This window comes from Schistocerca serialis, chromosome 4 (genome assembly GCF_023864345.2).
Source record: "Schistocerca serialis cubense isolate TAMUIC-IGC-003099 chromosome 4, iqSchSeri2.2, whole genome shotgun sequence".
NCBI lineage: Eukaryota > Metazoa > Arthropoda > Insecta > Orthoptera > Acrididae > Schistocerca > Schistocerca serialis.
The window spans coordinates 265,626,640-265,642,668 of record NC_064641.1 but is presented as its reverse complement, the minus strand read 5'-3'; the positions used below and the strand labels follow the sequence as shown (position 1 = coordinate 265,642,668).

Here is a 16,029-nt window from a genome sequence, read left to right as displayed (position 1 = left end):
CAGGCGAATTTCGTCGACGAGACACCAGCATCACTACAATGCTCCTCAAATCACTGTAGCACGGTTCCGGCTCTGAGAGACGGACAGTTATACTGCTGAACGATGACATCGCCGTCGGGGAAGATATCAAGGATGAAGGGATGCAGGTGGTTACCCTGCTGTCAGCTTGTCTTCGATGACTACCGCATGTCCCATGCAAGCGTATTAGAATTTCGCGCACCAGCATTGTGTCTTTTGGCAGAGATGCCTCAGAATACCATCTATCCTACTTAACACAGCAGACAAGCCTCCGAAACCCACGTCTTGTGAAGAATCGTGAACGTCCAATCATTTAGCACCCAGTGCAGTCATTCTACCTCTTTCCGTAGGTGCTCACGACAGTAGCACGTGAACATTCGACGAGCTTCGCTGTTTCCGAGAGGCTCGTTCACAGGCTTTGCGTAATAATAATATTCTGCCCTTTGTCAAACTCGCTTATCTCAATAGATTTCCCCATTTGCAGGCTATATCTTCGCTATGGTGATCCCCTGTCCGTGTCTGCCCAGCTAGTATACTTTTGCCTCCAGGCGGCGTCCACCGTTGCGGTGGGCAGTCATAATGATTTCGATTATCAGCGTAAAAGTAACAGAATGGCGGAAAGGGGCTACTGTATTCCGACGTTTCCATACGACACACCGAGAATGGAGTTGCTCGATTTGTTGGTGTATCAACATCGGCTGTCCAACGTGTTTACAATGAATGGTTTACCACTCGAGACCATGTATCACGGCGTAAGAGCAGTGGTCGTAAAAAGATGCTAGCTGATAGCGACCGTGGACGGGTTTCAAACCATGTCAGTGACAATCGGCTTTAGTCCAATGGGAATTTCTGTTGTCTGTAAATTCTGGTCCATCTCATCCAATTTTCGAAAGAAAACTGAGAAGCAAACTGCATGCAATAAACTTAAATAGTGGAGTAGCCCTCAAAAAGCAATTGCCCATAGGAGCATATGAGCCTGCCGGAGTGGCGGAGCGGTTCTATGCGCTACAGTCTGGAACCGCGCGACCGCTACGCTCGCAGGTTCGAATCCTGCCTGGGGCATGGATGTGTGTGATGTCCTTAGTTTAGTTAAGTCCCATAGTGCTCAGAGCCATTTGAACCATTTGAGCGTATGAACTGCACGTCTTAAGTGGGTCAAGAAGCAACACAGATACATACAGCAGCTTACTGGGAGCGGGTAGTGTAGTCAGACGTGTCGCGAGTCGTCTAGTCCACAGGATTTGAAGGGTACAGTGGTGTTCTCACATCATGACTTGTGCCCACTCATTCAGGTTACCATGAACACGAACCGGGATGTTTATTTCAACATTCTCTGTGACTAAAAGTTGCCCATTCATATACATCTTCGTGATGAGTATGCTGGTTGCACTTTCGAGTTCCAAGATAACATCTGTGTTCCTAGAACTGTACAGGTACGTCATTGATTTCACGATCACTCGACTGGCCCGCCAGACCACCCGATCTTAATGCCATGGAAAATCTCGGGTACTATCTGGCACAGTGGGTGACACATACCAATAAATATTCCCGCAATTTCATAGTTCTGCGAAATGTAATCGTCAATGAATGGTTGTGTATGGCGTATGTGAAGAAAGTGGAGTCCCTTACTCGCCCAATTTAAGCCGTTATATATGCTACAGACAGTGCTAGACGGTGTTAGCGTCATGTATATCTCCTGGAGATTTTTTTTTTTTTTTTTTTTTTGTGCAGTGTGCTTGTAACTCAAACACCGTGTGGTTATAATTAAACTTTCACTATTTAACAAGTTACAACGTGGAAACCAATTACCGTACGAGGACCAAACATGGTAGCGTTAATTTCAAGTTCATGGGGAAGAGAAATAATGTAGAATCACTTCAATTGAAACACTTTTAATGTGCTGTTACGGTACATCATACCATTACATACCGGTTCCAGTACTGCTACAAGAGGGTTTTAATATGGCTCCCGTCAGTGACCAGAGGATACTGAAAGCGCTGGATTGCATTCTGCACAACAGAATGAAGCATGTCCGTTGGTATGCTGCTACCTCTTTTGATATGCTGCGCTTCAGGGCGGGTATGACATGCTGTCAAAGCATATCCCAGTAATGTTGGACAGTCACACTGCACGTCTTTGATCCTTGAGGGCCAACCTGTTCAAAAAAGAATGGGCCAATAATGAACGTAGCCCTGAAGCCACATCGTATGGTGACACGTTCACCACAGGAGGAACTTCAAGCACAATGACTTGACGTGAAGATGCCCAGACTCGGTAGTTCTGTGTGTTCACTTTTCCCGTCAGAGAAACATGAGCTTCGTCTGTCCATAGGATGGTCCACGGCCAGCCCCCTCAACCCTTGCGAGAAAGTGGAGAACGAAGCCAACATGTCGTAGTGCGTCCTGTGGTGCAAGCATATGGCTCTTGTACGGTAGCATTTGAGAATGGTTCGAACCACCTTCTGTACAGTGTACCACGGGATGTTCAACTGTCGCGATACAGCACGCTCACTGTCTGACGATAGGGAATTACGCACAGCGTTGTCTGCCATAGCAACAGCGATTTCATCGACCACCTGAGGTGCAGCCGGTCTTCGGCCTCTTCCTGGAGTTCATCATGCTCCGCACCGCAGGTGGAGAAGAGGGCCCTTTCGGAATCCTTTCAGCCGGAGATATTATCGAAGTGCAGGTGCAGCATTACTGTTGTTTTGATAACAGAGCTTTACCAATAATGCCGTGCTCCTTTTATCCAAGCTCATGTTCACACGTCAACAAGTGCACTGCGACTGGTCAGATGTGAGAGAGTATGGTTCACGTTGACTGATCACGGCACCTGGTGGCCATAGGTGGAACTGGGTGGTGGCGCTGTGACGCATTGAAAACATTATCCCAACTCTGGACATTAATGCTACCATGTTTGGTACTCATACAGTAATTAGTTTCCGTGTTAAAACGTGTTAAATAGGGAAAGCACCCGGTGTATGAGATCACAGTATTCTTGACCTCAATAAACTATTTCAAAAGCGTGTAACATGAGGTAAATTGCCAAAACGCTACCACAACAGCAGAGGAGCTGTAATATGACAGGAATATCACCAACGTATTGTTTGTTTGCACGTTGTTGAAATGACAGTTTAGTCACAAAAATGTTCCAACCTTGATGAGCGAGTAGTGCCAGTATGAACTCAAATTGCTAGCATAATCACTGCAAACATTGTTAAGTGTCATTTGACTTCAGTTGAAGGTTACTACGTTTAAAAATTAAAAACATCAGCGTCAGCGCGAGCTTGTATACTGGGTGATCAAAAAGTCAGTATACATTTGAAAACTGAATAAATCACGGAATAATGTAGATAGAGAGGTACAAAATGACACACAGGCTTGGAATGACATGGGGTTTTATTATCACCGAAAAAAATACAAAAGTTCAAAAAATGTCCGACAGATGGTGCTTCATCTAATCAGAATAGCAATAATTATGATAACAAAGTAAGACAAAGCAAAGATGATGTTCTTCACAGGAAATGCTCAATATGTCCACCATCATTCCTCAACAATAGCTGTAGTCGAGGAATAATGTTGTGAACAGCACTGTAAAGCATGTCCGGAGTTATGGTGAGGCATTGGCTTCGGATGTTGTCTTTCAGCATCCCTAGAGATGCCGGTCGATCACGATACACTTGCGACTTCAGGTAACCCCAAAGCCAATAATCGCACGGACTGAGGTCTGGGGACCTGGGAGGCCAAGCATGACGAAAGTGGCGGCTAAGCACACGATCATCACCAAACGACGCGCACAAGAGATCTTTCACGCGTCTAGCAATATGTGGTGGAGCGCCATCCTGCATAAACATCGTACGTTCCAGCAGGTGTTTATCAGCCAGGCTGGGGATGATGCGATTCTGTAACATATCGGCGTACCTTTCACCCGTCACGGTAGCAGTTACAAAACCAGAATCACGCATTTCCTCGAAGAAAAAAGGCCCGATAACGGTAGATGTGGTAAATCCAACCCATACCGTGGCTTTCTCGTCGTGCAATGGAGTTTCCACGACAGTTCTAGGATTTTCGGTAGCCCAAATTATGCAATTGTGGGCGTTGACAGACCCTCGGAGCGTGAAACGAGCTTCGTCGGTCCACAACACGTTACTCAACCAATCGTCATCTTCCTCCATCTTTTGAAACGCCCACGCCGCAAATGCCCTCCGCTTCACTAAATCGCCAGGTAACAGTTCACGATGCCGATGGATTTTGTACGGATAGCATCGGAGGGTACGCCTAAGTGCCGACCAAACAGTAGTGTATGGAATGTCGGTGTGACGTGTGACTGCACGAGCGCTGACTTCCCCGTGCATAAACGAATCCGCTACAGTCTCCATTTCTTCCTGAACTGTCTCAGCAGCATTACGCCTTGTGCTCGGTCGGCCACTATGGGGTCTATCGTCTAAACAACCCGTGGCTTCGCACTTCGAAATCATTCTCGCTACAGCTGCATTTGTCAACGGACCTTTACCCGTTCGAATCCCCTTCCTATGGCGATAGGACAGTAACACTCAATTAGCACATTCCCCATTCTGACAATACAGCTTCACTAAAAGCGCCTTTTCAGGTAACGTCAACATGCTGCGACTGCTGGCGCATCTGATTCTCTCTCTCATTACAGCTCCTTTCTCTGACGTTTTGCTGTCCAGTGCCATCTGTCGGACATTTTGTGAACTTTGCTTTTTTTTGGTTAAAATAAAACCACATGTCATTCCAAGCATGTGTGTCAATTTTTACTTCTCTATCTACATTATTCCGTGGATTATTAAGTTTTCAAATTTATACTGACTTTTTGATCACCCGGTAGATACACGCGCTCGCTCTGACATTTGTGTGTGTGTGTGTGTGCGTTAAGATCAATTTACAATAAACTAGTTTCACTTTAAGCTGCCAAACGAGGTTCCTCTTTTGCCCCGTTCGCCTGTGCGCTATCATAGCATTGCCTCTCATTGACTCCTTTTGTTTTCTTCCAGATCCCGACATCGGTGCTGAAAGCCGTGAACCAGATGCTGAACAATAAACAGGGCAAGTAGCCAGGCCTGGGATCTGTGGTCATGACAAGTGAAAAGCACGCTCTTCGTTCCTATCCCTCCGCATGGGAATTGGGCTTTCTGTTCCTGAATGATTGTTTTCCACTTTACTGCAGTATACAACACTTAGTAGTAGCTCTCATAATTTCCTTTCACACAACGGACAATACTCCCACTGGTCATTATATGCAGCATAGTTTTGAGAAATCGACAGCTCTCTGCGGAACATGAATGTCTGTTTCAAATAAAATATTACGTATGTTGGGTCTTCTAGCTACCTAAACTTTTATGTCAACACCTTGAAGATTGTACCTGCGACATTAACCGAAAGTGTTCAATATTAGTCTTCGGCCAACCATTACAACAATCGTGAAACGTTTTCTACGTAACTTCCCAAAATTCCCTGAAAGTCTGTATTAATGCAGTAACATGTCTTGCCAAATGATGACCGTACTCAAATATGAGACTTGTATAGAAAAAATTACATTAAATCTAATTTAATAAAAAAAATGAAACAACGGACGTCGTCATTCTTTCGACATTAAACACTATCAAACTTTCCCCAATCGCGTCCTATGTGACTTAAGTGATCATTTTTCCGACTTCTTGTAAACAATCTCACCAAGGTTAAGATGTCACTTTACAGAAACGTTAGATAGGTTGTAAGTTGGAGAGATGAACATGAATAGTTCGCCTGACAAACCTGGCCGTTCGTTGATAAATCATGTAAAGCTTGAACTACAGTGAAGTCACTGTTAATGGTACCTCACTAAACACAACCTTACAACTCAAATACACGGCTGCAGCTCATGGTCAGTTATTACTTTCATATTTGAAAAGATTGTCTGAACACCGACGCTAGTTCTTCCAAAATGTGCAAACGTGTTGCTAAAGACATTGTTATAATGCAATACAATAATTCATGAACCATTTTAGGCCAACACATGTAAGCATTTCTAGAGTCGCCTAGAGTAGACCACGCATTGCCCACCCATGTCAAATACATTCGGAGTCCTAAAAACATCTTCGCATCTCATAGGATCAGATTTTGTAGTATGACACTATCCCTGTATTGACAACTATGCTCGTTACACTGACTCAAGAGTCGACTTAAGGTACACGCGACATATATCGTCGTCTGGCGCTACGACTGTAAGATTTCCATACAGAATGTATCTTAATTAATAGCGGCCGCTTGGAGCGATAAGCGGAGAGGGGCGCCAGGGCTGCTCAACTGCAAGATTATCATACAGTGCGTATCACGAATAGTAGCGAAACCTGACGGCTGGGTGTGGACGTCATAGATAAATACATACATTTATTAACCAAGTATCAAAACACTACTTCACTCTCCCTGTGTCCTTCACTTGCGTATTTTTCTTCCAACGAACACGTGCATGATTTTCGCCCAGTGAATATTTTTGTACATTCGTGGACGATAAGAGGCTGTTGTAAATTAGGAGGATACGCCCTTTTCCCCTCTACTCTTACTCTGTTTTGTTTAAACAAACTGTATCTTTGTGTGTGTGTTGCCTTTGTTGCATGTTTGGTAGTATAAGATGCTACTAATTGGATCTGTTGTAAATATCTGTAAATAGAACGTTACGTTAATTCAGAATATGTTAAATGTTACGAACCAACTTAAAGCACTATTTTTACAAACAACTTAGGTAGATACGTTAAGAAAAAAATTGAAACTGTTTACCGGAAAGCTGAAAAGTAAATATTGGGGAACACAAAGTATCGATTATGTTTAACACCCTTAAGTAATGTCTTTGAGTATTACTGTACATTGTTTTCAAATGTTCATAGTGCTATAAGCACGCACATATTGCGTTTTACGTATCCTGTTCGTTTATGGACACTTCCAGTATGCAGATTAGCTATCAATATGATTAACTGTTCAGTGACACACTTATTAAATATTGTAAGTCGATGAAAATTGTGTTTGGTCCATTGAGTTTCAAATAACAGCGAAATTTCTCATCGTGGCTAACAACAGAAGAACGCCTCACTGGCGGTGGCACTTGTATTGTTTCATAATTAAGTACTGAAAGGTACCTAGAACAACAATAAATGCGAGTAGTGTTGAATTAGACATATTGTTTTCTTAACACTAACGTGTTGCCGATATCAAAATAACATACACTGCTGGCAGTCAAGTTTATTACTTATCTAGTTTGTCTTGTGTGCTATGCGTTATAGGAAGTAATTCCCATTCTCAGCTGTTTTTATATCTTACGTCTTAATGATATTACTGTGCGTGAAATGTAGCATTGACCTCGTAATTTCACTAATATATAGTTACTTGTCCGATAGGTTCTAGCAATGTAAAAGCATATTTCTTTTGTGTAAATAATATGCAGAAAGTCACTTCTGGCCATCATCGCTCACAGAAAACCATAACAAGAAAGACAGGGAAAAATAATGTTAAAATTCGCCATAAAGCATAATTATTACTTTCACGGAAAAGGTACACTTCAGTAACAACATAAAAAATAAACATTATTTACTATGTAGCACATACATGTCTACTTTTTTCTATCATTATTGTTTTAATTTATTTTTTATTTCACAACAGTATCAAAGAATCTGGAGAAATTTATTAATTTGCTTTGAAGTTCTATGCTTAGGAAGCTGTCTTCTGATTTCGATAAAATACCAGTGGATCTGCACATTTTGCAACGTTTTCTTTGTATGGATTTTGTTTGTCTGGTGAAGTGCTTCAACATTTAAAGTGAATTAATTCGTGGAACAAATTTTGCACAAGACAAAATCCTGAGTGGCATTTCACTTTAAAATTTTAGTTGCTGTTGCAGAGCTGCAGCAGTCATTTGTAATAGACAAGAAACGCCAAATTTTATTGATGCAGAAACAGTAGTACCGTTCAAACGCGCTTCATAAATGAAACACATTTTAAGAGAGGATTAAGTTTTCTCGCAGCATTCGTTCTAGACATAGAAAGTGTATTTCTGTTAGAGTAATGTCTGGCTGTGTAACTTTAGAATCGGTTCTCAGCTACAATAAAACTGTAATGGAGTCAACTGAGACCTACAGGATGGTTGTAATTAAACTTTCACTTCTTAAACAAGGGTATAAGGAAAACGCTTTACACAATGGGTACCCAGCTTCATAGGAATGTGTGCTGCAGGATTTGCGTTGTTAGTAGTGTTGGTGTTAAGATTTGTCGTTAGGTGCCGATACTAGTACGACGACACAGGGATGAAACACAAGCATCAGTTTCCATTGCAGTTGCCGACGGTCAACATGGACAAGGAGGGCAGGGCCTTACTTGTAAAGCTGTTTTATCAAAACAACAGCGTCTGCTGCTCCTCCTGAGTATAGGCGCACTAAAGGAGTATGGAGAGGTTCTCTTTACGTATTGGGGCTGAAGAACGTTATTCGGAAGTTCTAATTAACTGGCGAATTTGGAATTGCTCGTGGGGGAGGCCAGTGGCCAATTTTGCCACAAGTTGTTGAAGAAGTTACTGTCGCCATGGCTGAGACATCTGGACACTAGGCTGACGATGAGCACAGAGGAGAGGTAGCCAACATTTCACCTGAGACGTTCCGGGCAGCAGTAGTGCAGGCTGTCGTGTGTGTAAATGGTCGTCACATTGAGCGAAGTCTGTTACCTGGAACGTAAACGTGGTAAGCAATTAACAAACGTTACAATCCCCTGTTGAAATTTAGATGTGTTTCTTTAAACGGTTTATTCCTTATTTCTCTTCTCCATGTCAATAAAAATGTTCCCATAAAGTTTAATTGTCGTAGGCTGACCGGCCGGTGTGGCCGAGCGGTTCTAGGCGCTACTGTCTGGAACCGCGCGACCGCTACGGTCGCAGGTTCGAATCCTGCCTCGGGCATGAATGTGTGTGATGTCCTTAGGTTAGTTAGGTTTAAGTAGTTCTAAGTTCTAGGGGACTGATGACCTCAGATATTAAGTCCCACAGTGCTTAGAGCCATTTGAACCATTTGTACTAGGCTCACTCATTTTTCCTGGGGGCCCTCTCAAGTAGCGAAAGCTTAATTGTAACCATCCTATAAATATCCAGCGAGCGTTGGGTAGAATACACAACTGGTCTCCTCTAGGTCATTATGGAGCTATACTTACTACACCTTCCGATACACATATTGGAACAATAAGGTTGTGGTTGTGGTTGTCGATGACTAATGGGTATGGACTTTACTACTACGTTCGTGTTGTTATATGGGAATGAAATGAAAGGATACTATAGGACGAAACCTGGTTTCGTCAAGCGACATGATCATCTTAAATAGCACCAAATTGGTCTCCGATGCTGCACCAAATTGGATCGCTGATTCGCTATCAACAGTGTCCCAAAAGCTTACTCTAGAAGACACTAAGGAGTGGTTTGGTATCCAACGCGGGCTAATAATCTTGAGCTGTAAATCACTCTTCATCCCCTTGGGATGAAAATTTGTTCCGTGATTAATATTCGAAGCAGCTACTGCCTCATCGACTGATATCGTACTACAGTGAAGTTCCTCGGCTAAGGAGACAGGTTTGAAATAAACGAACTCTATAGAAAGGGACTGATTGTGTTATGTATCTTTAATGTCACTGTAGCTCAAATAAATACTTGATGAATGTGTTATGTGGAATTCACGTTCCACACATTATGACTGCTGCGATCTAATAAGATAATATTCGTTTAAATATTAACTAAAATTTCCAAAACCTATTTGCGAGGCCTTTTCCCGATGAAGAACGTACGTGGTAACGTTACAAGATAGCAATAAGAAGCCACTTACAGTAAATTGTAAAGTCTGGTTAAAATGAGAGGAAATCAAAAGGATGTCTAATAAAATACCTTGATGCAAATGAAATCTTTTTAAATTTCGGTGGGTGTCACAGAACATCCATCTTTTACGAGTGATATTTCTGTTTCGCATGTAATAAATTTAACAGCTATCTAATGATATCCCTATTCTGTATTGGCTTGTAGAAACGTTAGCGATTAAATTTTTAACTTCAGTTGTACTGTCGCTCTCAATTGCGTGTAGTACTATCTGGATAATTATCAGTTCAGTTCCATCTAATTACGTATAATTAAAGTAATTTCTGGTGCTACATGCGTTTCGCCTTTATTATTTGAAAAGCAACATCTGCTGCAAATTTCGTAAATGATATTCTACATGTGTTATTGTTCCGGTTTCTGATCCAAAACAATAAATAAAGTAGATGGATGTTGATTTACTAGTGCTGTAGAAATGAAATTTCGAATGGTAGTAAGCAGAGGAACAGCTCTACAACCGGGAATGGAACACAAGTAGAGCATCATTATGAAATTTGATACTGATGATGCCTTTGAAATAATAAAGGCATACACATATCGCACGAAAAATTCATTTTATTCAGTCGTAATCAGACTGACCTAAAGTGATACTATCAAGATAACATCAGTGATGAAATAAATACCTACTCTAATATGCAAACTTTAGGCATAATCCAGAAAGAAGAGAGAATTTTCTGAACTGGTTGTTGAAGGACAACGCAACTAGATAAATTTAGGAGCAAGATATACCTCTAAAACGTTATCCAAAAAGTGTGTTAAAATAAGCACTCTAACAGAAGATACACGTTTACAAATAAGTAACAAGACATGATAATCTACATAAGAAAAAGAACACACTCAATAAAGGATATTGTGACCCCAGTCGGTTTTCTTTCTCTACAGCGATATGACGCACACAGTATGACGTGACGCAAGAGGAAAAACACTGCTTAGTTGTGAAAGAGTGCTTGGTAGTGGTGGAGAGGCTGTAGAACGCCTCTTCAATGCAACGCAGACTAGCTATATCTACACGATTTACATCTAAAGAGGCTACTGTTCAGTCCTCGTTGTGGATATTTCCGGAAATAAAAAATCACAATTAGAGCAGGGGCGAGTTGTCAGCCTTCATCACTGATGAAGAGAAGTTGAAGCCAGCTGCACTTGTGGAAACGTTCAACTGGTTGCAGCGTCTCATCTCACTAATTCTGAGGCTTAACAGACGTTCTCCAGCGATGTATGGAGCTCCGTATGCGTTTGAAACACGATACCTTAGAACACAACCACCTACAAATTGACTGGTTTCCACGATGTTCATGTGAAAGTACCGACGTTTTCTCACAGAATAAATATGCGATGAGAATCCCTTAACTAGACCTGAACAGGTATGTTAGAAACAGATTCCTCCGATCTTTATGGTTCAATTTTTACGTCGCACAATCTGTTGTAAATGAGTCCTCCACTACACACGCTTCCACACTTTGGGATACAGATAAACTGCTTTGAAAATCTGGTACTCTGTTTTCTGAAACTGCAGATTTTGTGGCGGCTGTAGGTATTGCAAATGGCTGCATGTGTACATTTTGGTTGATTGTATTTGAGGCATTAGTAAAAACATTAAAAATGTATTTGAGATCTTAGTAAAAAACATTAAAAAAATTGTTCATGTAAACATACAAATTCGTACTACTCTGAAATCATAATTTCACATGACATTGATTTCGCATTCAAGACAGGAGCGTAACGTGAGAACCGAGCTTGTAACCCGAAAAGTATGTCATGTGAAATAAAAAGTAGTGTAACACATTAAAAAATTTATCATCTTGTCTAAGAGTGATTGCATGCATAGCTGAATTTTGTCGCGAGTTAAAGCCATAAGTCGGACCCTGTGGAGTGGTTACACTTGGTCGACACGTTACTTACGTACGTAGAATATTTCCTATGTTTCGTCGAAACCGACAATAAGTCCTTGTACCTACACTGTGTGGTACATTCAACACTGTTGGGACTGCGGTCTACTTGTTGGCTGTTTGTCAGGGTCCCAGAATTCTGTCTAGTAGACCCGGCAACGAATGATGCCGTCGTAACATTAAGTTGCTTATATTTCTTTTATTTAGCTTGGGTTTATTGAAGCACACTGCTGCCAGCTTGAGACAAATGTGAAATCGTATAGAAAGCGCAATCACAACAGCAACAGTTTGAAAGCTGATTTTTAAATTACGAGCAAATTCCATGTAGGTACAATATAGCAAAGGAATCAGAGAATTCAACACAAACTGAGAATCATACGTTTTGAGATCAGAGGCTTTGTATCTTTGATGATTTTCATGGTACAATAAAACAATAGCACTTGTTGGAAGGATTGCCTTCCATTTCACAAGGTTTTGCAGTAAACGGTTTTACTGTGCTTCGAAGAATCTGCTATAAATAGTATGTACTCTAAACACGCTTCTTCATTAGTCTGACTGTCGCAGAAATTCTTACGCGTGATGCCTACCCTATGTAAGTGATAAGGAGTTGAACTATGGTTTGTACCAAGGCTGTTAGCATCTTCCTGCCGGCCTTAAATGTTCGATGCCGAGGGGGGGGGGGGGGGGGGGAGCTTCTAATTACTGGTTGGATCGCTTCGTAATATTGACCTCTATGGCAGGTTGAAAGGCGTCAATCTTTATCATTTTCTTCCTCAAACAGTTTTCGCTTCCGTAACTTGTGATCGGATGATGGTGGTAGACTGACGTTCATTGTAGGGCTCTCAGAAACACTGATTTCCTGCTCAGTTGGCTGCTTTTTTCCATTGTGAAACAACTCTACTTGAGCTGGGAGCCCACAGACAGGAGACACTCATACCTCTTCATTAATTTAGAAATGATTCTCGTATACTTTCCAGTACGGCAATATTAATTTTACTGCTCCGCTTTTGGTTTTCAGTAGATTGCATTACGCTGACACTAAATTGGAAATTTGTGGTAAGGTCTTACGGGACCAAACTGCCAAAGGTCATCGGTCCATAAGTTTACACACTACTTAATCTAACTTAAACTTACGCTAAGGACGACACACACACCCATGCCCGAGGGAGGACTCGAACCTCTGACGGGGGGAGCCGCGCGGACCGTGACAAGACGCCCAAGACCGCGCGGTTACCCAGCACTGCACGCTGACACTATCAGCAGGTTCTGGAACCGCGTGTAACAAGGAAACTAGTGAGCCTCTCGAAGCACTATCGCTTCCATGTAAAATTTAGCAGTATCGAGCCAGACGAAATTACTTGAAATATTTCGGCTTAGGGACAACAAACGCAAGTTTACTGTTGAAGTCTCTTGAATAGAGATATTAGTGTACACCTGAACAAAGTGCGACTGGTACAGATAACTGTAAGTGATGAAGCTGGAAATGATAGTGCCAAAACAATAGTGATTATCGGTATTTTTCAACCGATATCGGAATGGAAAGCAAAATAGGACTTCATAGCTGCCAATAGTGGAAGGCAAAGTTGGTACCTTTCTCAGGTAGATTTTATGAGTGGAAGATTATCTCTCATTTCATATGGAAGGATAATTATTAGTGGGCTAATAACTTTTGCTAAATAAATTTTCTTGCCAAGTACTAACATCTAATATACAATGGAGGTTCAGCAATTTCTACTAATAAGGTGTTTGTCGGAGCCGACCTCTTTGTTCCAAGGCGTACGCGCAGGCATCGGAATTGTATCATGTCAGGTTTATGAACTGCACGTCCATCAGCGCTGTGATACACGGAACATTTATAATCGATGACAGAGCAGACGAGGCCCTTGTACATGGTCAACAAAATGTTAGGGTCTAACCACAGAATCTGTCAACGACGAACAACATGTACATAAAGCATATGGGACGTAGTTACCTACATTTACATGATTACTCTGCAATTCACAATTAAGTATCTGGCAGTGGGTTCACCGGACCACCTTCAAGCTATTTGTCTAGTGTTCCACTCTCGAACAGCGCATGGGGAAAACGAACACTTAAATCTTTCCGTGCGAACTCTCATTTCACTTACGCGATTATGATGATCATTTCCCTCTCCGTGGGTGGGTGCCAAAAACAATATTTTCACACTCTGAGAAGAAAGTTATTGATTGAAATTTCATGAAAAGATCTTGCCGCAACTATAAACGCCTATGTTTTAGTGACTATCAGCCCAATTCAAGTATCATATCCGGTGTACTCTCTCCCCTATTTCGCGATAGTACAAAACGAGCTGCCCTTCTTTGAACTTTCTCCATGTTCTCCGTCCATCCTATCAGATACGAATCCCAAACTTCTCAGTAATACTCCAGAAGAGGACGGATAATCGTAGTGTAAGCATTGCCTTTACTATACCTGTTGCATTTTCTAAGAGTTCTGCCAGTAAATTGTGATCTCTGGTTTGCTTTCCCCGCAGCGTTGTCTATGTGATCGTTCCAGTTTAAGTTATTCTTAATTGTAATCCTTAAGTATGTAGTTTAACTGACAGCCCTTTTATTTTTGTGATTTATCGTATGACCGAAATTTAGCTGATTCATTTCAGTGCTCGTATAGATGACTTCACACTTTTCATTATTTAAAATCAATTGCCACTTTCCCCACCATACAGATATCTTATCTAAATCGTTTTGCGATTTTTTTCGATCAACTTACTATTTTATTTGACGTAAATAACAGTCACATCTACAGACAATGTAAGGTGGCTGCTCAGATTGTCTCCCAAATCGTTTTTGTGATGAGGAGCAGCAGGTGGCCTATAACAGTTTTTTGGGGAACGCCATATTTTGCTCCCGTTCCTCGCGATGAAGTCGCTTTTGGATAACGGTGTCAAAAGCATTCATTACTTCGTCAAAATAAAGAGCTAGTAGTGTTCCACAAGAAAGAAATTTTCTTTATCTGCGTTGGCTGTTTGTCAATAAATCGTTTTCTTTGAGATGAGTCATAATGTACACACACACTATATGTTCCAAAATCCTACTGCAAATCGAGGTTAGTGATGTGAGTCTGTCATTCACCGTATTACTGCTATTTCCTTTCTGGGTATTGGTGTGACTTGTGCTACTTTCCGGCCTTTAGGCACGGTTCTTTCGACGAGTGAGCGATTGAACATCATTGCTAAATATGGAGCTATTGTATCAGCATACTCTGCTAAGAAACTGTCTGGTATTCGTCCCTCATTAGGGGAGCTTATGGAAACAGCGTAGATAAGAGGTGTTGAGTCAGCCCTATCATCTCGTTAAGACAGTCCAAGATCGCAAGTGTAGGTAAATGTGGTGGTATACCTGCAGTTTAGTATTTGCAGGTAGATATCCACTTCCCAATCCCTTTCTTCTGATTTTGACAGTAACAGCTGTTGCTCTCGTAGCCGTGATTATGATCTCAGCATTTGACGATAGATAAATGATCCACCGCAAATATATGAAGCCAACTTCTACCTCAAAGCGTTTACGTCTTAATAGCAATGGACAGGGAAGTTGAAGTTGCAGTCCAATGTGCACTATAAATCAGCGTCGTTAGTTTACATCAGTCTTACAGTACATCCCCCAGTGTTTCTGCCACCTTCGAGGCAATAAACACAGTATCATTACTGATCACCTCATTCGATCCATATGCGACTTTTACCGTTAGACAGCTTTATACAAGACGAAAGGCACCCTAGTTGGAATTATTTACTGAAATTTTTAGTATATCCTATAAGAGTTATACCTTTAAAATACATTTCGTATGAAACAAAAATCAACAGGAGGCGATACAGTTTGTGTTTTCTCACAGCTTCACAAGTAAATCGTCTCTGTCATTGTTGGAGGAAACTACATCAGAGTCGCTTTTGTAATCAGTCTCACTTCTGCGTTATTTGTGTCGCATACAGTAACAAGACAGAAGTAGGCGGGTGGCAGTGACATGGTGATCGTCGGCCACCTTTCCATTTGCTTTGCGCAAGAAATACACTCCTGGAAATGGAAAAAAGAACACATTGACACCGGTGTGTCAGACCCACCATACTTGCTCCGGACACTGCGAGAGGGCTGTACAAGCAATGATCACACGCACGGCACAGCGGACACACCAGGAACCGCGGTGTTGGCCGTCGAATGGCGCTAGCTGCGCAGCATTTGTGCACCGCCGCCGTCAGTGTCAG

The 16,029-nt window shown here is 41.8% G+C and overlaps 1 protein-coding gene across 1 annotated transcript in view; it reads left to right on the top strand.

Annotated features, from left to right (window-relative positions):
* LOC126474168 (uncharacterized) overlaps positions 1-16,029 on the top strand; it is an 85,097-nt gene that overhangs the window by 43,098 nt on the left and 25,970 nt on the right. Inside the window, exon 4 of the mRNA XM_050101627.1 lies at positions 5,033-5,084. Within this exon, the coding sequence (XP_049957584.1) occupies positions 5,033-5,084 (52 nt within the window). The remainder of the gene's footprint in view (positions 1-5,032; positions 5,085-16,029) is intronic.